This window comes from Nerophis ophidion, linkage group LG28 (genome assembly GCF_033978795.1).
Source record: "Nerophis ophidion isolate RoL-2023_Sa linkage group LG28, RoL_Noph_v1.0, whole genome shotgun sequence".
NCBI classification, from domain to species: Eukaryota; Metazoa; Chordata; class Actinopteri; order Syngnathiformes; family Syngnathidae; genus Nerophis; species Nerophis ophidion.
The window spans coordinates 6,592,767-6,617,050 of record NC_084638.1 but is presented as its reverse complement, the minus strand read 5'-3'; the positions used below and the strand labels follow the sequence as shown (position 1 = coordinate 6,617,050).

The 24,284-nt window shown below is 35.6% G+C and overlaps 1 protein-coding gene across 9 annotated transcripts in view; it reads left to right on the top strand.

Annotated features, from left to right (window-relative positions):
* LOC133545667 (solute carrier family 12 member 7-like) overlaps positions 1-24,284 on the top strand; it is an 83,489-nt gene that overhangs the window by 52,712 nt on the left and 6,493 nt on the right. For 4 of the 9 annotated variants that reach the window (XM_061891454.1, XM_061891451.1, XM_061891452.1 and 1 more), the window contains 8 exons: positions 5,241-5,345; positions 5,544-5,712; positions 7,644-7,839; positions 9,408-9,577; positions 10,181-10,339; positions 10,404-10,511; positions 11,459-11,628; positions 18,314-18,328. In XM_061891454.1, coding sequence (XP_061747438.1) covers positions 5,241-5,345; positions 5,544-5,712; positions 7,644-7,839; positions 9,408-9,577; positions 10,181-10,339; positions 10,404-10,511; positions 11,459-11,628; positions 18,314-18,328 — 1,092 coding nt within the window. Of the gene's footprint in view, positions 1-5,240; positions 5,346-5,543; positions 5,713-7,643; positions 7,840-9,407; positions 10,340-10,403; positions 10,512-11,458; positions 11,629-18,313; positions 18,329-24,284 lie in introns of those variants that run through there. The other 5 variants (XM_061891458.1, XM_061891456.1, XM_061891457.1 and 2 more) reach the window with 4 other exon arrangements.

The following is a 24,284-nucleotide window of genomic DNA, read 5'->3' as shown; positions in this document are numbered from 1 at the left end:
ATGAATATTAATACAAACACCAACATAGCAGTGATTACAAAACCCTCATTGACATTATCATCACAGACATTTAGAATAAAAAGAACAATAGTGTGAGAGTGTCGTACTCTTGCATCATTTTAACACTTTGTCTTCAATATTTACATCCAGGACAACAATTAGTCATATTTTAATACTTCAAACACATTTTAATCAACTATTGACATTTTTGTAAAGAGCTAAACTAACAAAATCACCAGGGAATCAAATATGTGTATTTAATGTACTTTTACTGCATTAAATATTTACTTTCCTGCCACATATGTGTAACTAAAGTACTTTTACTGCATTCAATACTTACTTTCTGGCCATAAATATGTATTTAATGTACTTTTACTGCATTCAATACTTACTTTCTTGCCGTATATATGTATTTGATGTACTTTTACTGCATTCAATACTTACTTTCCCACTATATGTGTAACTAAAGTACTTTTACTGCATTAAATATTTACTTTCCCACTATATGTGTAACTAAAGTACTTTTACTGCATTAAATATTTACTTTCCCACTATATGTGTAACTTAAGTACTTTTACTGCATTAAATATTTACTTTCCCACTATATGTGTAACTAAAGTACTTTTACTGCATTAAATATTTACTTTCCCACTATATGTGTAACTAAAGTATTTTTACTGCATTAAATATTTACTTTCCCACTATATGTGTAACAAAAGTACTTTTACTGCATTAAATACTTACTTTCCTGCCGTATATATGTAACTAAAGTACTTTTACTGCATTAAATATTTACTTTCCCACTATATGTGTAACTAAAGTACTTTTACTGCATTAAATATTTACTTTCCCACTATATGTGTAACTAAAGTACTTTTACTGCATTAAATATTTACTTTCCCACTATATGTGTAACTAAAGTACTTTTACTGCATTAAATATTTACTTTCCCACTATATGTGTAACTAAAGTATTTTTACTGCATTAAATATTTACTTTCCCACTATATGTGTAACAAAAGTACTTTTACTGCATTAAATACTTTCCTGCCGTATATATGTAACTAAAGTACTTTTACTGCATTAAATATTTACTTTCCCACTATATGTGTAACTAAAGTACTTTTACTGCATTAAATATTTACTTTCCCACTATATGTGTAACTTAAGTACTTTTACTGCATTAAATATTTACTTTCCCACTATATGTGTAACTAAAGTACTTTTACTGCATTAAATATTTACTTTCCCACTATATGTGTAACTAAAGTATTTTTACTGCATTAAATATTTACTTTCCCACTATATGTGTAACAAAAGTACTTTTACTGCATTAAATACTTTCCTGCCGTATATATGTAACTAAAGTACTTTTACTGCATTAAATATTTACTTTCCTGCCGTATATATGTAACTAAAGTACTTTTACTGCATTAAATATTTACTTTCCCACTATATGTGTAACTAAAGTACTTTTACTGCATTAAATATTTACTTTCCCACTATATGTGTAACTAAACTACTTTTACTGCATTGAATACTTACTTTCCCACTATATGTGTAACTTAAGTACTTTTACTGCATTAAATACTTACTTTCCAAACTATATGTGTAACTAAAGTACTGTTACTGCATTAAATACTTACTTTTCCACTATATGTGTAACTAAAGCACTTTTACTGCATTAAATACTTACTTTTCCACTATATGTGTAACTAAAGTACTTTTACTGCATTAAATACTTACTTTTCCACTATATGTGTAACTAAACTACTTTTACTGCATTAAATACTTACTTCCCCACTATATGTGTAACTTAAGTACTTTTACTGCATTAAATACTTACTTTCCAAACTATATGTGTAACTAAACTACTTTTACTGCATTAAATACTTACTTTCCCAGTATATGTGTAACTAAAGTACTTTTACTGAATTAAATACTTACTTTTCCACTATATGTGTAGCTAAAGTACTTTTACTGCATTAAATACTTTTCCACTATATGTGTAACTAAAGTACTTTTACTGAATTAAATACTTACTTTTCCACTATATGTGTAACTAAAGTACTTTTACTGCATTAAATACTTACTTTTCCACTATATGTGTAACTAAAGTACTTTTACTGCATTAAATACTTACTTTCCAAACTATATGTGTAACTAAAGTACTTTTACTGCATTAAATACTTACTTTTCCACTATATGTGTAACTAAAGCACTTTTACTGCATTAAATACTTACTTTTCCACTATATGTGTAACTAAAGTACTTTTACTGCATTAAATACTTACTTTTCCACTATATGTGTAACAAAAGTACTTTTACTGCATTAAATACTTACTTTCCTGCCGTATATATGTAACTAAAGTACTTTTACTGCATTAAATATTTACTTTCCTGCCGTATATATGTAACTAAAGTACTTTTACTGCATTAAATATTTACTTTCCCACTATATGTGTAACTAAAGTACTTTTACTGCATTAAATATTTACTTTCCCACTATATGTGTAACTAAAGTACTTTTACTGCATTGAATACTTACTTTCCCACTATATGTGTAACTTAAGTACTTTTACTGCATTAAATACTTACTTTCCAAACTATATGTGTAACTAAAGTACTTTTACTGCATTAAATACTTACTTTTCCACTATATGTGTAACTAAAGCACTTTTACTGCATTAAATACTTACTTTTCCACTATATGTGTAACTAAAGTACTTTTACTGCATTAAATACTTACTTTCCTGCCGTATATATGTAACTAAAGTACTTTTACTGCATTAAATATTTACTTTCCCACTATATGTGTAACTAAACTACTTTTACTGCATTGAATACTTACTTTCCCACTATATGTGTAACTTAAGTACTTTTACTGCATTAAATACTTACTTTCCAAACTGTGTAACTAAAGTACTTTTACTGCATTAAATACTTACTTTTCCACTATATGTGTAACTAAAGCACTTTTACTGCATTAAATACTTACTTTTCCACTATATGTGTAACTAAAGTACTTTTACTGCATTAAATACTTACTTTTCCACTATATGTGTAACTAAAGCACTTTTACTGCATTAAATACTTACTTTTCCACTATATGTGTAACTAAAGTACTTTTACTGCATTAAATACTTACTTTTCCACTATATGTGTAACAAAAGTACTTTTACTGCATTAAATACTTACTTTCCTGCCGTATATATGTAACTAAAGTACTTTTACTGCATTAAATATTTACTTTCCTGCCGTATATATGTAACTAAAGTACTTTTACTGCATTAAATATTTACTTTCCCACTATGTGTAACTAAAGTACTTTTACTGCATTAAATATTTACTTTCCCACTATATGTGTAACTAAACTACTTTTACTGCATTGAATACTTACTTTCCCACTATATGTGTAACTTAAGTACTTTTACTGCATTAAATACTTACTTTCCAAACTATATGTGTAACTAAAGTACTTTTACTGCATTAAATACTTACTTTTCCACTATATGTGTAACTAAAGCACTTTTACTGCATTAAATACTTACTTTTCCACTATATGTGTAACTAAAGTACTTTTACTGCATTAAATACTTACTTTTCCACTATATGTGTAACAAAAGTACTTTTACTGCATTAAATACTTACTTTCCTGCCGTATATATGTAACTAAAGTACTTTTACTGCATTAAATATTTACTTTCCTGCCGTATATATGTAACTAAAGTACTTTTACTGCATTAAATATTTACTTTCCCACTATGTGTAACTAAAGTACTTTTACTGCATTAAATATTTACTTTCCCACTATATGTGTAACTAAACTACTTTTACTGCATTGAATACTTACTTTCCCACTATATGTGTAACTTAAGTACTTTTACTGCATTAAATACTTACTTTCCAAACTATATGTGTAACTAAAGTACTTTTACTGCATTAAATACTTACTTTTCCACTATATGTGTAACTAAAGCACTTTTACTGCATTAAATACTTACTTTTCCACTATATGTGTAACTAAAGTACTTTTACTGCATTAAATACTTACTTTTCCACTATATGTGTAACTAAACTACTTTTACTGCATTAAATACTTACTTTCCCACTATATGTGTAACTTAAGTACTTTTACTGCATTAAATACTTACTTTCCAAACTATATGTGTAACTAAACTACTTTTACTGCATTAAATACTTACTTTCCCAGTATATGTGTAACTAAAGTACTTTTACTGAATTAAATACTTACTTTTCCAAACTATATGTGTAACTAAACTACTTTTACTGCATTAAATACTTACTTTCCCAGTATATGTGTAACTAAAGTACTTTTACTGAATTAAATACTTACTTTTCCACTATATGTGTAGCTAAAGTACTTTTACTGCATTAAATACTTTTCCACTATATGTGTAACTAAAGTACTTTTACTGAATTAAATACTTACTTTTCCACTATGTGTAACTAAAGTACTTTTACTGCATTAAATACTTACTTTTCCACTATATGTGTAACTAAAGTACTTTTACTGCATTAAATACTTACTTTCCCACTTCATGTGTAACTAAAGTACTTTTACTAAATTAAATACTTAAATTTCCAATGTATATATGTAAGTAAAGTACTTTTACTGCATTAAATACTTACTTTCCCACTGTGTATAATTGTAGGTGAAGTAGTTTTAGTGCATGGTTGACATGAGTGGTAGGTGAGACAGTACAGTAAGTACAGTAAGAGACATGATTGACATGAGTGGTAGGTGAGACAGTACAGTAAGTACAGTAAGATACATGATTGACATGAGTGGTAGGTGAGACAGTACAGTAAGTACAGTAAGAGACATGATTGACATAAGTGGTAGGTGAGACAGTACAGTAAGAGACATGATTGACATAAGTGGTAGGTGAGACAGTACAGTAAGAGACATGATTGACATGAGTGGTAGGTGAGACAGTACAGTAAGTACAGTAAGAGACATGATTGACATAAGTGGTAGGTGAGACAGTACAGTAAGTACAGTAAGAGACATGATTGACATGAGTGGTAGGTGAGACAGTACAGTAAGTACAGTAAGATACATGATTGACATGAGTGGTAGGTGAGACAGTACAGTAAGAGACATGATTGACATGAGTGGTAGGTGAGACAGTACAGTAAGAGACATGATTGACATGAGTGGTAGGTGAGACAGTACAGTAAGTACAGTAAGAGACATGATTGACATGTGACCCACAGGGCAGAGACAGAGTGGGGAGATGGTTTACGAGGTCTGTCTCTAAACGCCGCACGCTACGCTCTCATTCGCTTGGAGGAATCCCCGCCACACACCAAAAACTGGAGGTCAGTCACCTACTTTAGTGCCTTGCTCAATAGTACATCACCATTCATATGAAGCTAATTCAATATCATCAATTCCATGATGTTTTATCCAAAACGTAGCGTTGTGGGTCGCACAAATAGATGTTTAACACACGTACACACACACACACACACAAAGAAGTGTCACCTTGTGTGTGTGTGTGTGTGTGTGTGTGACAGGCCTCAGCTGCTGGTGCTCTGCAAGCTGGACTCTCAGCTGTCAGTCAAACATCCCCGCCTGCTGTCCTTCACCACGCAGCTGAAGGCCGGCAAAGGTCTGACCATAGTCTGCTCAGTCCTGCACGGCACCTACATGACCCGTGCTGCCCACGCCAAGACCGCAGAGCAGGTAGGACTACTTCCTCTTCTTCTTCTTCTTTGCCAACCAGCTCTCACCCCACTTTAGGACCTTGGACTGCACTATCATCCACACTTGGACTTTAATATCACTGACTCACACTTGATGATATCAACACTTGGACTTTGGTATCACGGACTCAGACTTGACTGCACGATCATCCAGACTTGGACTTTAATATCACTGACTCACATTTGATGATATCAACACTTGGACTTTGGTATCACTGACTCAGACTTGAACATCACACCTTCATAAGACTTGACTGTACTTGATGATATCATCAACACTTGGACTTTGGTATCACTGACTCAGACTTGACCGCACTTGATGATATCATCAACACTTGGACTTTGGTATCACTGACTCAGACTTGACCGCACTTGATGATATCATCAACACTTGGACTTTGGTATCACTGACTCAGACTTGAATGCACTTGATATTATCAACAGTTGGACTTTGGTATCACAGACTCAGACTTGAACATCACACCTTCATAAGACTTGACTACACTTGATGATATCAACACTTGGACTTTGGTATCACTGACTCAGACTTGAACATCACACCTTCATAAGACTTGACTACACTTGATGATATCATCAACACTTGGACTTTGGTATCACTGACTCAGACTTGAACATCACACCTTAAGACTTGACTACACTTGATGATATCAACACTTGGACTTTGGTATCACTGACTCAGACTTGAACATCACACCTTCTTAAGACTTGACTACACTTGATAGTATCATCAACACTTGGACTTTGGTATCACTGACTCAGACTTGAACATCACACCTTCATAAGACTTGACTACACTTGATGATATCATCAACACTTGGACTTTGGTATCACTGACTCAGACTTGAACATCACACCTTCATAAGACTTGACTACACTTGATGATATCATCAACACTTGGACTTTGGTATCACAGACTCAGACTTGAACATCACACCTTCTTAAGACTTGACTACACTTGATGATATCATCGACACTTGGACTTTGGTATCACTGACTCAGACTTGAACATCACACCTTAAGACTTGACTCCACTTGATGATATCATCAACACTTGGACTTTGGTATCACTGACTCAGACTTGAACGCACTTGATGATATCAACACTTGGACTTTGGTATCACTGACTCAGACTTGAACGCACTTGATGATATCAACACTTGGACTTTGGTATCACTGACTCAGACTTGAACATCACACCTTCATAAGACTTGACTACACTTGATGATATCATCGACACTTGGACTTTGGTATCACTGACTCAGACTTGAACATCACACCTTCATAAGACTTGACTGCACTTGATGATATCAAACACTTGGACTTTGGTATCACTGACTCAGACTTGAATGCACTTGATGATATCATCAACACTTGGACTTTGGTAACACGGACTCAGACTTGAACATCATACCTTCATAAGACTTGACTACACTTGATATCATCGACACTTGGACATTGGTATCACGGACTCAGACTTGAACATCACACCTGAACACTTGACTGCACTTGATGATATCATCGACACTTGGACTTTGGTATCACTGACTCAGACTTGAACATCACACCTTCATAAGACTTGACTGCACGTGATGATATCAAACACTTGGACTTTGGTATCACTGATTCAGACTTGAATCCTCTTATTTTTTTATTTTATTTTTACATGAAAAAGAGAGGTTTTTTTGGGGTTGGTGCACTAATTCTTGTGTTTTTTATGTTGATTTAATAAAAAAATAATTTAAAAAATCAATTAAAACTTCTTAGTATCAATCGTGGTTGAGGACCATAGGTCTACAGGGTGCAAGGAGGGTCACTTCTTCAAAAGTCTAACTCATGTGTTGTCCTTGTCTTGCCCTAAATCCACTTCGGACCCGGACCCTGCCCCCCAAGAACCTGAAAGCGGTCATGGCTGCGGAGCGGACCAAAGGTTTTTCCCACGTGGTTGTGTCCTCCAACCTGCGAGATGGTTTCTCTCTGCTCATCCAGTCAGCAGGTCTGGGCGGCATGAAGCACAATGCGGTTCTGATGGCTTGGCCGGCAGGCTGGAAGCAAGCCCGGGACTCTTCATCCAGGAGGAACTTCATAGGTGAGTCACTGAGTCAGGACTAAGACCCGAAGGCAGGACACATGTGGACTCTGGACACTTTCCAGGAAGAAAAATAGGGTTGTGGAAAACTGGGAATTCGCTCTAATTCCTGGGATTTTTGGAACTCTGGAAGAAGGTAATTTGACTGATTGATTGAAACTTTTATTAGTAGATAGAACAGTTTAGTACAATTGATTACTAAATGCTAACACCTCAGTAAGTTGTTCAATTTCTTTAAGTCAATTCATGGTAATTCATGACTGTCCAAGGTGAGTGGAGTGTAGCTAGTTTAGCCTTCTACTGTAAAACAATACCACCGCTGTCCTACGGCAAAATAGTCATTTTAATTGGATCGGTGCCTACTGTGTTTGGCGACGGACCAGTAAGTTGTACAATCAGTTCCTCCATGTAGCGTAGCTAATAGCCTTTAGCCTCTATTGTTTACAACTGCAAGCAGCCGTGCAGTGCAGATATTTACATGATGTAGAACAGAAAAGCCTTTATGGATACACATGTTTACAACCGAGTTCTAATCTTAGAAAGTTAGACTCGATAGAAGTCTAACCTGAGCCAGTGTGTAAAGTTCTAGACCTGTACGTCAGCCGGGTTCCCGTAGGTGAGACGCTGGTCTTGCTAAATCATCGGGGTTGTTGTTGTGATGAGAGTCCCTCAAAACAAATAGCTGGTGGCAGTCACCGATGTCCTTAGTGCACAATGAAAGCATGAAAGGTACAAAAGTAGCAGCAAAACTGACAGTTGGGGGCAATGATGTATCGACTTGAAACAAGCTGTTTGGACAGGGAGCAAAAAGGTGACTCTGTAAAATACAATCCATGCATGTTTTGTGTAGACCACAAGGAAGGTGTCACCAAAGAACCAACAAGACATGTGTAGACCACAAGGAAGGTGTCCCCAAAGAGCCACCAAGACATGTGTAGACCACAAGGAAGGTGTCCCCAAAGAACCACCAAGACATGTGTAGACCACAAGGAAGGTGTCCCCAAAGAACCACCAAGACATGTGTAGACCACAAGGAAGGTGTCACCAAAGAACCACCAAGACATGTGTAGACCACAAGGAAGGTGTCACCAAAGAACCACTAAGACATGTGTAGACCACAAGGAAGGTGTCACCAAAGAACCACCAGGACATGTGTAGACCACAAGGAAGGTGTCCCCAAAGAACCACCAAGACATGTGTAGACCACAAGGAAGGTGTCACCAAAGAACCACCAAGACATGTGTAGACCACAAGGAAGGTGTCACCAAAGAACCACCAAGACATGTGTAGACCACAAGGAAGGTCTCACCAAAGAACCACCAAGACATGTGTAGACCACAAGGAAGGTGTCACCAAAGAACCACCAAGACATGTGTAGACCACAAGGAAGGTGTCACCAAAGAACCACCAAGACATGTGTAGACCACAAGGAAGGTGTCCCCAAAGAACCACCAAGACATGTGTAGACCACAAGGAAGGTGTCCCCAAAGAACCACTAAGACGTGTAGACCACAAGGAAGGTTTGACATGCATAAATCCAGACTTTAAACCAGTGTTTTGACTTCCAGAGACAGTGAGGGAGACGACTGAGGCACATCAGGCTCTGCTGGTTGCTAAGAACATAGACCACTTCCCAGGAAACCAGGACCGCCTGGAGGGAGGAAGGATCGATGTGTGGTGGATCGTCCATGATGGTGGACTGCTCATGTTGCTGCCATTTCTCATCACTCAACACAAGGTGAGTATTTGTCTTCCTGCTGCAGGAACCACAACAGTCATGGTGAAGACCTGTTCCACGGCAGGTTGAAAGTACCTTTAGTCGTCTCAGGGACTGTTTGGTTTGTCTTAGAAGATGTTTGGACTCTCGTCTGAGTAGGCTTCATCAGTTCTTGCTCATAGACTTAGATCGGTCAGACTGGATCTGACCAATCTAAGTCTAAGACTAGTTTTGACCATAGACTTAGATCGTTTAGATTCATTCTGACCAATCTAAGTCTAGGACTATGGATCTAACTAATCTAAGTCTTTGGGCAGATCTTGTCTGAGACTTAGATTGGTTCAATTGAGTCTGACCAATCTAAGTCTATGGTCAGATCTAGTCTTAGACTTACATTGATCAGATGTAGTCTTGGACTTAGATTGATCAGATGTAGTCTTAGACTTAGATTGATCAGATGTAGTCTAGTGAGGAGTCTCAATGCCAGAGAGTGAGGCCAACTGGGAGCCAACATGGCGTCCTGTGCCCACATGCTGGTGACCAATCACCTGCCCACGCTCTCTCTGATTGGTCAAAAGCCCTCACGTGACTCCAGGCCGCCATGTTGGCTCCCAACTTGAGCAGCCAGCACGTCTCCTTGCTGTGTTGAAGGTGTGGAAGAAGTGTCAGATGCGCATCTTCACCGTGGCTCAGATGGACGACAACTCCATCCAGATGAAGAAAGATCTCCAGATGTTCCTCTACCACCTACGTCTGGACGCCGAGGTGGAGGTGGTGGAGATGGTGAGTGTCAGCTGGTATGGTCGCTACTTGCAGCACTCAACTCAAGTCCTCTAAACACCACCAGCACGACAGCGACATCTCCGCCTTCACCTACGAGAAGACCTTGGTGATGGAGCAGAGGTCTCAGATGCTGAAGCAGATGCAGCTGTCCCGCACGGAGAGGGAGAGAGAAGTACACCACCTACTCCACCACCCTCATGTCACCACCTACACCCTCATGCCACCACCTACATCACCACTCTCATGTCACCACCTATACCACCACACTCATGTCACCACCTACACCACCACTCTCATGTCACCACCTACACCACCACCCTCATGTCACCACCTACACCACCACCTACACCATTACCCTCATGTCACCACCACCCTCATGTCACCACCTACACCACCACTCTCAAGTCACCACCTACACCACCACCCTCAAGTCACCACCTACACCACCACTCTCATGTCACCACCTACACCACTACCCTCATGTCACCACCACCACCTACACCACCCTTATGTCAACACCTACACCACCACTCTCATGTCACCACCTACACCACCACCCTCAAGTCACCACCTACACCACCACTCTCATGTCACCACCACTCTGTCACCACCTACACCACCACCCTCATGTCACCACCTACACCACCACCTTCATGTCACCACCACCCTCAAGTCACCACCTACACCACCAACCTCATGTCACCACCTACACCACCACCCTCAAGTCAGCACCTACACCACTACCCTCTTGTCACCACCTACACCACCAACCTCATGTCGCCACCTAAACCACCACCCTCAAGTCAGCACCTACACCACCACTCATGTCACCACCTACACCACTACCCTCATGCCACCACCACCACCTACACCACCACCCTCATGTCACCACCTACACCACTACTCTGTCACCACCTACACCACCACCTTCATATCACCATCACCCTCATGTCACCACCTACCTCATGTCACCACCACCCTCATGTCACCACCTACACCACCACCCTCATGTCACCACCTACCTCATGTCACCACCACCCTCATGTCACCACCTACACCACCACCCATGTTGCTGTCTGCCAACATCCAGGGTGACAGTCACCTTCTGTCTTCCCTCAGGCTCAGCTGATCCATGACAGGAACACAGCCTCACATTCCACCAAAGAAGACAAAGCCTCAGTGGGAACACCAGACCGGGTCCACATGACCTGGACTAAGGACAAGCTGGTCCATGAGAGGAACAAACACAGGGAAGCAATGGGAGTCAAGGACATCTTCAACATGAGACCGTGAGTACTTGTTCAGTCCTGCTGGAACTCTTAACATGACACATGGTGGTGCACACCCACAAGGAAGGTGGTGCACACATAGAAGTAAGATGGTGTTCACATAGAAGTAAGATGGTGTTCACGTAGAAGTAAGATGGTGTTCACATAGAAGTAAGGAGGTGTTCACGTAGAAGTAAGATGGTGTTCACGTAGAAGTAAGGTGGTGTTCACGTAGAAGTAAGATGGTGTTCACGTAGAAGTAAGATGGTGTTCACGTAGAAGTAAGATGGTGTTCACATAGAAGTAAGATGGTGTACACGTAGAAGTAACATGGTGTTCACGTAGAAGTAAGATGGTGTTCACATAGAAGTAAGATGGTGTTCACATAGAAGTAAGATGGTGTACACATGGAAGTAAGATGGTGTTCACATAGAAGTAAGATGGTGTTCACATAGAAGTAAGGTGGTGTTCACATAGAAGTAAGGTGGTGTTCACATAGAAGTAAGGTGGTGTTCACATAGAAGTAAGATGGTGTACACATAGAAGTAAGATGGTGTTCACATAACAGTAAGATGGTGTTCACATAGAGGTAAGATGGTGTTCACATAGAAGTAAGATGGTGTTCACATAGAAGTAAGGTGGTGTTCACATAGAAGTAGGATGGTGTTCACATAGAAGTAAGATGGTGTTCACATAGAAGTAAGGTGGTGTTCACATAGAAGTAAGGTGGTGTTCACATAGAAGTAAGGTGGTGTTCACATAGAAGTAAGATGGTGTTCACATAGAAGTAAGATGGTGTTCACATAGAAGTAAGGTGGTGTTCACATAGAAGTAGGATGGTGTTCACATAGAAGTAAGATGGTGTTCACATAGAAGTAAGATGGTGTTCACATAGAAGTAAGGTGGTGTTCACATAGAAGTAGGATGTTGTTCACATAGAAGTAAGATGGTGTTCACGTAGAAGTAAGATGGTGTTCACGTAGAAGTAAGGTGGTGTTCACATAGAAGTAAGGTGGTGTTCACATAGAAGTAAGATGGTGTTCACATAGAAGTAAGGTGGTGTTCACATAGAAGTAAGATGGTGTTCACATAGAAGTAAGATGGTGTTCACATAGAAGTAAGATGGTGTTCACATAGAAGTAAGATGGTGTTCACATAGAAGTAAGATGGTGTACACATAGAAGTAAGATGGTGTTCACATAACAGTAAGATGGTGTTCACATAGAGGTAAGATGGTGTTCACATAGAAGTAAGATGGTGTTCACATAGAAGTAAGGTGGTGTTCACATAGAAGTAGGATGTTGTTCACATAGAAGTAGGATGTTGTTCACATAGAAGTAAGATGGTGTTCACATAGAAGTAAGGTGGTGTTCACATAGAAGTAAGGTGGTGTTCACATAGAAGTAAGGTGGTGTTCACATAGAAGTAAGATGGTGTTCACATAGAAGTAAGGTGGTGTTCACATAGAAGTAAGGTGGTGTTCACATAGAAGTAAGGTGGTGTTCACATAGAAGTAAGGTGGTGTTCACATAGAAGTAAGGTGGTGTTCACATAGAAGTAAGGTGGTGTTCACATAGAAGTAAGATGGTGTTCACATAGAAGTAAGGTGGTGTTCACATAGAAGTAAGATGGTGTTCACATAGAAGTAAGATGGTGTTCACATAGAAGTAAGATGGTGTTCACATAGAAGTAAGGTGGTGTTCACATAGAAGTAAGGTGGTGTTCACATAGAAGTAAGGTGGTGTTCACGTAGAAGTAAGGTGGTGTTCACGTAGAAGTAAGATGGTGTTCACGTAGAAGTAAGATGGTGTTCACGTAGAAGTAAGATGGTGTTCACGTAGAAGTAAGATGGTGTTCACGTAGAAGTAAGATGGTGTTCACGTAGAAGTAAGGTGGTGTTCACATAGAAGTAAGATGGTGTTCACATAGAAGTAAGATGGTGTTCACATAGAAGTAAGGTGGTGTTCACATAGAAGTAAGATGGTGTTCACATAGAAGTAAGATGGTGTTCACATAGAAGTAAGGTGGTGTTCACATAGAAGTAAGGTGGTGTTCACGTAGAAGTAAGGTGGTGTTCACGTAGAAGTAAGGTGGTGTTCACGTAGAAGTAAGATGGTGTTCACGTAGAAGTAAGATGGTGTTCACGTAGAAGTAAGATGGTGTTCACGTAGAAGTAAGATGGTGTTCACGTAGAAGTAAGATGGTGTTCACGTAGAAGTAAGGTGGTGTTCACATAGAAGTAAGATGGTGTTCACATAGAAGTAAGATGGTGTTCACATAGAAGTAAGATGGTGTTCACATAGAAGTAAGATGGTGTTCACATAGAAGTAAGACATAGAAGTAAGATGGTGTTCACGTAGAAGTAAGATGGTGTTCACGTAGAAGTAAGATGGTGTTCACGTAGAAGTAAGATGGTGTTCACGTAGAAGTAAGGTGGTGTTCACGTAGAAGTAAGATGGTGTTCACGTAGAAGTAAGATGGTGTTCACATAGAAGTAAGATGGTGTTCACATAGAAGTAAGATGGTGTTCACATAGAAGTAAGACATAGAAGTAAGATGGTGTTCACGTAGAAGTAAGATGGTGTTCACGTAGAAGTAAGATGGTGTTCACGTAGAAGTAAGATGGTGTTCACGTAGAAGTAAGGTGGTGTTCACGTAGAAGTAAGATGGTGTTCACGTAGAAGTAAGATGGTGTTCACGTAGAAGTAAGATGGTGTTCACGTAGAAGTAAGATGGTGTTCACGTAGAAGTAAGATGGTGTTCACGTAGAAGTAAGATGGTGTTCACGTAGAAGTAAGATGGTGTTCACATAGAAGTAAGATGGTGTTCACATAGAAGTAAGATGGTGTACACATAGAAGTAAGATGGTGTTCACATAGAAGTAAGATGGTGTTCACATAGAAGTAAGGTGGTGTTCACATAGAAGTAAGGTGGTGTTCACATAGAAGTAAGATGGTGTACACATAGAAGTAAGATGGTGTTCACATAACAGTAAGATGGTGTTCACATAGAGGTAAGATGGTGTTCACATAGAAGTAAGATGGTGTTCACATAGAAGTAAGGTGGTGTTCACATAGAAGTAGGATGGTGTTCACATAGAAGTAAGATGGTGTTCACATAGAAGTAAGGTGGTGTTCACATAGAAGTAAGGTGGTGTTCACATAGAAGTAAGGTGGTGTTCACATAGAAGTAAGATGGTGTTCACATAGAAGTAAGATGGTGTTCACATAGAAGTAAGGTGGTGTTCACATAGAAGTAGGATGGTGTTCACATAGAAGTAAGATGGTGTTCACATAGAAGTAAGATGGTGTTCACATAGAAGTAAGGTGGTGTTCACATAGAAGTAAGGTGGTGTTCACGTAGAAGTAAGGTGGTGTTCACGTAGAAGTAAGATGGTGTTCACGTAGAAGTAAGGTGGTGTTCACGTAGAAGTAAGGTGGTGTTCACGTAGAAGTAAGATGGTGTTCACGTAGAAGTAAGATGGTGTTCACGTAGAAGTAAGATGGTGTTCACGTAGAAGTAAGATGGTGTTCACGTATAAGTAAGATGGTGTTCACGTAGAAGTAAGGTGGTGTTCACGTAGAAGTAAGATGGTGTTCACATAGAAGTAAGATGGTGTTCACGTAGAAGTAAGATGGTGTTCACATAGAAGTAAGATGGTGTACACGTAGAAGTAAGATGGTGTTCACGTAGAAGTAAGGTGGTGTTCACATAGAAGTAAGATGGTGTTCACATAGAAGTAAGGTGGTGTTCACATAGAAGTAAGGTGGAGTTCACATAGAAGTAAGATGGTGTTCACATAGAAGTAAGGTGGTGTTCACATAGAAGTAAGATGGTGTTCACATAGAAGTAAGATGGTGTTCACATAGAAGTAAGGTGGTGTTCACATAGAAGTAAGATGGTGTTCACATAGAACTAAGATGGTGTTCACATAGAAGATGGTGTACACAGAAGTAAGATGGTGCACACATAGAAGTAAGATGGTGCTCACATAGAAGTAAGATGGTGTTCACGTAGAAGTAAGGTGGTGTTCACGTAGAAGTAAGATGGTGTTCACATAGAAGTAAGATGGTGTTCACATAGAAGTAAGATGGTGTTCACATAGAAGTAAGATGGTGTTCACATAGAAGTAAGGTGGTGTTCACATAGAAGTAAGATGGTGTTCACATAGAAGTAAGATGGTGTTCACATAGAAGTAAGGTGGTGTTCACATAGAAGTAAGGTGGTGTTCACATAGAAGTAAGATGGTGTTCACATAGAAGTAAGATGGTGTTCACATAGAAGTAAGATGGTGTTCACATAGAAGTAAGATGGTGTTCACATAGAAGTAAGATGGTGTTCACATAGAAGTAAGGTGGTGTTCACATAGAAGTAAGATGGTGTTCACATAGAACTAAGATGGTGTTCACATAGAAGTAAGATGGTGTACACAGAAGTAAGATGGTGCACACATAGAAGTAAGATGGTGCTCACATAGAAGTAAGATGGTGTTCACGTAGAAGTAAGGTGGTGTTCACGTAGAAGTAAGATGGTGTTCACATAGAAGTAAGATGGTGTTCACATAGAAGTAAGATGGTGTTCACATAGAAGTAAGATGGTGTTCACATAGAAGTAAGATGGTGTTCACGTAGAAGTAAGATGGTGTTCACGTAGAAGTAAGGTGGTGTTCACGTAGAAGTAAGATGGTGTTCACATAGAAGTAAGATGGTGTTCACATAGAAGTAAGATGGTGTTCACGTAGAAGTAAGATGGTGTTCACGTAGAAGTAAGATGGTGTTCACGTAGAAGTAAGATGGTGTTCACGTAGAAGTAAGATGGTGTTCGCGTAGAAGTAAGATGGTGTTCGCGTAGAAGTAAGATGGTGTTCGCGTAGAAGTAAGATTGTGTTCGCGTAGAAGTAAGATGGTGTTCGCGTAGAAGTAAGATGGTGTTCGCGTAGAAGTAAGATGGTGTTCACGTAGAAGTAAGATGGTGTTCACGTAGAAGTAAGATGGTGTTCACATACAAGTAAGGTGGTGTTCACATAGAAGTAAGGTGGTGTTCACATAGAAGTAAGGTGGTGTTCACATAGAAGTAAGATGGTGTTCACATAGAAGTAAGATGGTGTTCACATAGAAGTAAGATGGTGTTCACATAGAAGTAAGATGGTGTTCACATAGAAGTAAGATGGTGTTCACATAGAAGTAAGGTGGTGTTCACATAGAAGTAAGATGGTGTTCACATAGAACTAAGATGGTGTTCACATAGAAGTAAGATGGTGTACACAGAAGTAAGATGGTGCACACATAGAAGTAAGATGGTGTTCACATAGAAGTAAGATGGTGTACACAGAAGTAAGATGGTGCACACATAGAAGTAAGATGGTGTACACGTAGAAGTAAGATGGTGTACACGTAGAAGTAAGATGGTGCACACGTAGAAGTAAGATGATGCACACGTAGAAGTAAGATGGTGCACACGTAGAAGTAAGATGGTGCACACGTAGAAGTAAGATGGTGTACACAGAAGTAAGATGGTGTTCACATAGAAGTAAGATGGTGTTCACATAGAAGTAAGATGGTGTTCACATAGAAGTAAGGTGGTGTTCACATAGAAGTAAGATGGTGTTCACATAGAAGTAAGATGGTGTTCACATAGAAGTAAGATGGTGTTCACATAGAAGTAAGGTGGTGTTCACATAGAAGTAAGATGGTGTTCACATAGAAGTAAGATGGTGTTCACGTAGAAGTAAGATGGTGTTCACATAGAAGTAAGATGGTGTACACGTAGAAGTAAGATGGTGTTCACGTAGAAGTAAGATGGTGTTCACATAGAAGTAAGGTGGTGTTCACATAGAAGTAAGATGGTGTTCACATAGAAGTAAGATGGTGTTCACATAGAAGTAAGATGGTGTTCACATAGAAGTAAGATGGTGTTCACGTAGAAGTAAGGTGGTGTTCACATAGAAGTAAGATGGTGTTCACATAGAAGTAAGATGGTGTTCACGTAGAAGTAAGATGGTGTTCACATAGAAGTAAGATGGTGTTCACATAGAAGTAAGATGGTGTTCACATAGAAGTAAGATGGTGTTCACATAGAAGTAAGGTGGTGTTCACATAGAAGTAAGATGGTGTTCACATAGAAGTAAGATGGTGTTCACGTAGAAGTAAGATGGTGTTCACATAGAAGTAAGATGGTGTACACGTAGAAGTAAGATGGTGTTCACGTAGAAGTAAGGTGGTGTTCACATAGAAGTAAGATGGTGTTCACATAGAAGTAAGGTGGTGTTCACATAGAACCAATATCCGGGAATTCTGGCTAATTCCTGGAATTTTTAGAGCGGAGTACTTGTGTGATGTTGTCATTACTGCCACCAGTGGTGGACAAGTGTATTACACCTGAGTACTTGTGTGATGTTGTCATTACTGCCACCAGTGGTGGACAAGTGTATTACACCTGAGAAAGAGTGATATCGCTCAACAAACAGTGTGTTGTACAGAGAAATATCAAGTTGTGAAAAGTAATTAGAATTAGGGGCCAAATATAAACATCCAACATGTCTTCCATGTGTTCCACTTAGTGGAATATCTGCCATCTTTTTCTAAGCAGAGTGGGTGTTATGGGTTGAAGTGTACATGTGCAGCTTACATCCATCCACCAATGACATCATGTTGGTATCATTTCTGTATTAACGCTGGATGTATTGTCTTTTTCTCCTCCCCTTTAGTGAATGGGAAAATCTGTAAGTGGTTTCACTTTCACTTAGTGCATGATATGCATGTGCATGTTTCCTGTGTGTCAGCGTGCATGATACATATGCTGCTTGTCCCAGTAGGGATGTAACGATACAACCTTTCATATCACTATGGTATCGTTATTATCACCGTAATCAAAAACACACATTGACATCTTTAAAGCAGGCTTTATTTAAGGAAAAAAAATAGACAAGAAAGGCACTTTCAAGGACAGAATGTACATTAAAATAGTGTTTAAATATGTTTACCTCTGTTATAAATTGTAAAAGTTTTACAATGTTGTGTTCAAATGTCATGAGGACGCGCGTACAAATGTTTTTTTTATCAGTTTTTCTCAAGAAATGCTGACATAATGTATATGAGTTAGTAGGTGTATACAAGTTAGTTGGTGTGTATGAGATAGGTGAATGTGAGTTAGTAGCTGTATATGAATTAGATGCTGTTCATGAGTTAGTAGGTGTATATGAGTTAGTAGCTGTATGAGTTAGTAAGTGTATATGAGTTAGTAGCTGTCTATGAGTTAGTAGCTGTCTATGAGTTAGTAGCTGTCTATGAGTTAGGAGTATATGAATTAGTAGGTGTATATAAGTAAGTAGGTGTATGTGAGTTTGTAGCTGTATGAGTTAGGAGTTGTATATTAGTTAGTAGGTGTATGAGTTAGTATGTGTATATGAGTTAGTAGATGTATATGAGTTAGTAGCTTTTTGAGTTAGGTGTATATGAATTAGTAGCTGTATATGGGTTAGTAGGTGCATAAGTTAATAGGTGTATATGAGTTAATGGCTGTATATGAGTTAATAGATGTACATGAGTTAGTAGGTGTATATGAGTCAATAGGTGTATATGAGTTAATAGGTGTACATTAGTTAGTAAGTATACATAAATGAGTAGCTGTATATGAGTTAGTAGGTATATATGAGTTAGTAGGTGTACATGAGGTAGTAGCTGTGTGTGAGTTAGTAGCTGTGTATGAGTTAGTAGGTGTATATAAGTTAGTAGGTGTACATGAGTTAATAGATGTTTGAGTTAGTAGCTGTATATGAGTTAGGTGTACATGAGTTAGTAGCTGTATATGAGTTAGTAGGTGTATATTAATTAGTAACTGTACATTAGTTAGTAGCTGTATATAAGTTAGTAGGTGTACATGAGTTAATAGATGTTTGAGTTAGTAGCTGTATATGAGTTAGGTGTACATGAGTTAGTAGCTGTATATGAGTTAGTAGCTGTACATGGGTTAGTAGCTGTATATGAGTTAGGTGTACATTAGTTAGTAGGTGTATATGAGTATGTGTATATAATTTGTAAGTGTTTGAGTTAGTATGTACATGGGTTAGTAGCTGTATATGAGTTAGGTGTACATTAGTTAGTAGGTGTATATGAGTTAGTATGTGTATATAATTTGTAACTGTTTGAGTTAGTATGTATATGAGTTAGTAGGTGTATATGAGTTAGTGGCTGCACATGAGTTAGTATGTATATGAGTAAGTAGGTGTCTGAGTTAGTAGCTGTACATTAGTTAGGTGTATATGAGTTAGTGGCTGTATGAGTTAATAGGTGTGCATGAGTTATTAGGTGTATATGGGTTAGTAGGTGTACATGAGTTAGTAGGTGTATGAGTTAGTAACTGTATCTGAGTTAGTGGCTGTACATGAGGTAGTAGGTGTATATGAGTTAGTAGCTGTATAAGTTGATAGGTGTAAGTGAGTTAGAAGGTGTACATTAATTAGTGGATGTATATGAGTTAGTAGGTGTACCTGAGTTAATAAGTGTATATGAGTTAGTAGCTGTACATGAGTTCGTAGGTGTGTATGGGTTAGTAGGTGTACATGAGTTAGTAGCTGCATATGAGTTAATAGGTGTGTATGGGTTAGTAGGTGTACATGAGTTAGTAGGTGTACATGAGTTAGTAGGTGTATGAGTTAGTAACTGTATCTGAGTTAGTGGCTGTACATGAGGTAGTAGGTGTATATGAGTTAGTAGCTGTATAAGTTGATAGGTGTAAGTGAGTTAGAAGGTGTACATTAATTAGTGGATGTATATGAGTTAGTAGGTGTACCTGAGTTAATAAGTGTATATGAGTTAGTAGCTGTACATGAGTTCGTAGGTGTGTATGGGTTAGTAGGTGTACATGAGTTAATAGCTGCATATGAATTAATAGGTGTGTATGGGTTAGTAGGTGTACATGAGTTAGTATGTGTACATGCGTTAGTGGCTGTATATGAGTTAGTATGTGTATATAGGTCAGTAGCTGTATATTAGTATATGTATATGAGTTAGTAGGTGTACACAAGTTAGTAGCTGTATGAGTTGATAGGTGTATAGGAGTTAGTAGGTGTATATGAATTAGTGGCTGTATAGGAGTTAGTATGTGTATATAGTTTAGTAGCTGTATATTTATTAGTATATGTACATGAGTTAGTAGCTGTATGAGTTGATAGGTGTATATGAGTTAGTAGGTGTATATGAGTTGGACACCGAGTTAGGTGTATATGAGTTAGTAGGTGTATATGAGTTGGACACTGAGTTAGGTGTATATGAGTTAGTAGCTGTATATGAGTTAGTAGGTTTATTAGTTAGTAGGTGTAAATGAATTAGACGCTGTTTATGGGTTAGTAGGTGTATGAGTTAGTAGCTGTCTATGAGTTAGGTGTAAATGAGTTAATAGCTGTACATGAGTTAGTAGCTGTAGCTAGCTTTGTTCATCAAAGGGTTATCAATCACACTTTTACCACCATTTTACTTTGAAACAGTAACACTAATTATTGTACAGTGATTTACCAGGTTAGTGTTAACTTACCAGGATTGTGTTAATCGTTACATCCCTAAACAGGACACAATCACTATCAAATCATTATTAAATACAAGGCAACATGATCAACTTGATTGGAATATCAAAGTGTTTGGTGGTGATTGTGCATATATATATATATATATATATATATATATATATATATATATATATACATATATATATATATATATATATATATATATATACATATATATATATATACATATATATATATACCTACATATATATATACACACATATATATACATACATATATATACATATGTATATATATACATATGTATGCATGCACATATACATATGTGTGTATATATATACGTATATATATATACACATATATATACATATATATATCCATATATATATATATATATATATACATATATATACACATATATATATACATATATATATATATATATATACATATATATACACACATATATATATATATATATACATATATATACACATATATATATACATATATATAAACACATATAAATATACATATATATACATATATACACATATATATACACACATATATATATATATACATATATATACACATATATATACATATATATACACATATATATATACATTTATATGTATATATATATGTACATATACATATGCATATATATGTATATATGTATATGTATATACATATATATACATATATATGTGCATATACATATGTATATATATATGTATATATATATATATATGTATGTACACATAAATGTATATACATGTATATATATATACACATGTATATATATACATATACATGCATATACATATACATGTATATACATATACATGTGTATATATATATACACATGTATATATATACATATACATGTATATACATACACATGTATATACATATACATGTATATATATATATACATGTATACATGTATATGTATATATATATATATACATGTATATGTATATATATATATATACATATACATGTATATATATACATATACATGTATACATGTATATATATATACATATACATGTATATATATATATATACATATACATGTATACACGTATATATATATATACATATACATGTATATACATACACATGTATATACATATACATGTATACATGTATATATATATACATATACATGTATATATATACACATATACATGTATATATATACACATAATGTATATATATATACACATATACATGTATATATATACACATATACATGTATATATACACATATACATGTATATATATATACATATACATGTATATATACATATACATGTATATATACATATACATGTATATATACATATACATGTATATATACATATACATGTATATATATATACATGTATATGTATATATACATGTATATATATATACATGTATATGTATATATACATGTATATGTATATATATATACATGTATATGTGTATATATACATGTATATGTGTATATATATACATGTATATGTGTATATATATATACATTATGTGTATATATATACATGTATATGTGTATATATATACATATACATGTATATATATACATATATATATATACATATGCATGTATATATATACATATGCATGTATATATATACATATACATGTATATATATACATATACATGTATATATATACATATGCATGTATATATATACATATGCATGTATATATATACATATACATGTATAAATATATACACATATATATGTGTATATACATATATATGCATATACATATATGTATATATGTATATGCATATACATATATATATGTATATATACATATGTATATGTATGTATATACATGTATATATATATGTATATACATATACATGTATATACATGTATATATATGTATATACATATACATGTATATATATGTATATACATATACATGTATATGTATATATACATGTATATACATGTATATATACATATACATGTATATATACATGTATATACATGTATATATACATATACATGTATATGTATATATACATGTATATACATGTATATATACATATGCATGCATATATATATATACATGTATTAATATATACGTATACATGTATATATACATATACATGTATATATATACATAATGTATATATATACATATACATGTATATATATATACATAATGTATATATATATACATATACATGTATATATATATATACATATACATGTATATATACAGATACATATATATATATATATATACATGTACATATACATATACATGTATATATACATATACATGTACATATACATGTATATATACATATACATATACATATACATATATACATATACATGTACATATACATCCATCCATCCATTTCCTACCGCTTATTCCCTTTTGGGGTCGCGGGGGGCGCTGGCGCCTATCTCAGGTATATACATGTATATATATACATATACATGTACATATACATGTATATATATACATATACATGTATATATATACATATACATGTATTAATATATACATATACATGTATATATATACATATACATGTATATATATACATATACATGTATATATACATATACATGTATATATATACATATACATGTATATATATACATATACATGTATATATATACATGTACATATACATATACATGTACATATACAGATACATATACATGTACATATACAGATACATGTATATATATACATATACATGTATATATATATACATGTATATATATATACATATACATGTATATATATACATATACATGTATATATGTATGTACATATACATGTATTAATATATACAGATACATGTATATATATACATATACATGTACATATACAGATACATGTATATATATACAGATACATGTATATATATACACAGATACATGTATATATATACAGATACATGTATATATATACAGATACGTGTATATATATACAGATACGTGAATATATATACATATACGTGAATATATATACATATACATGTATATATATACCTATACATGTATATATATATACCTATACATGTATATATATATACCTATACATGTATATATATACCTATACATGTATATATATACCTATACATGTATATATATACCTATACATG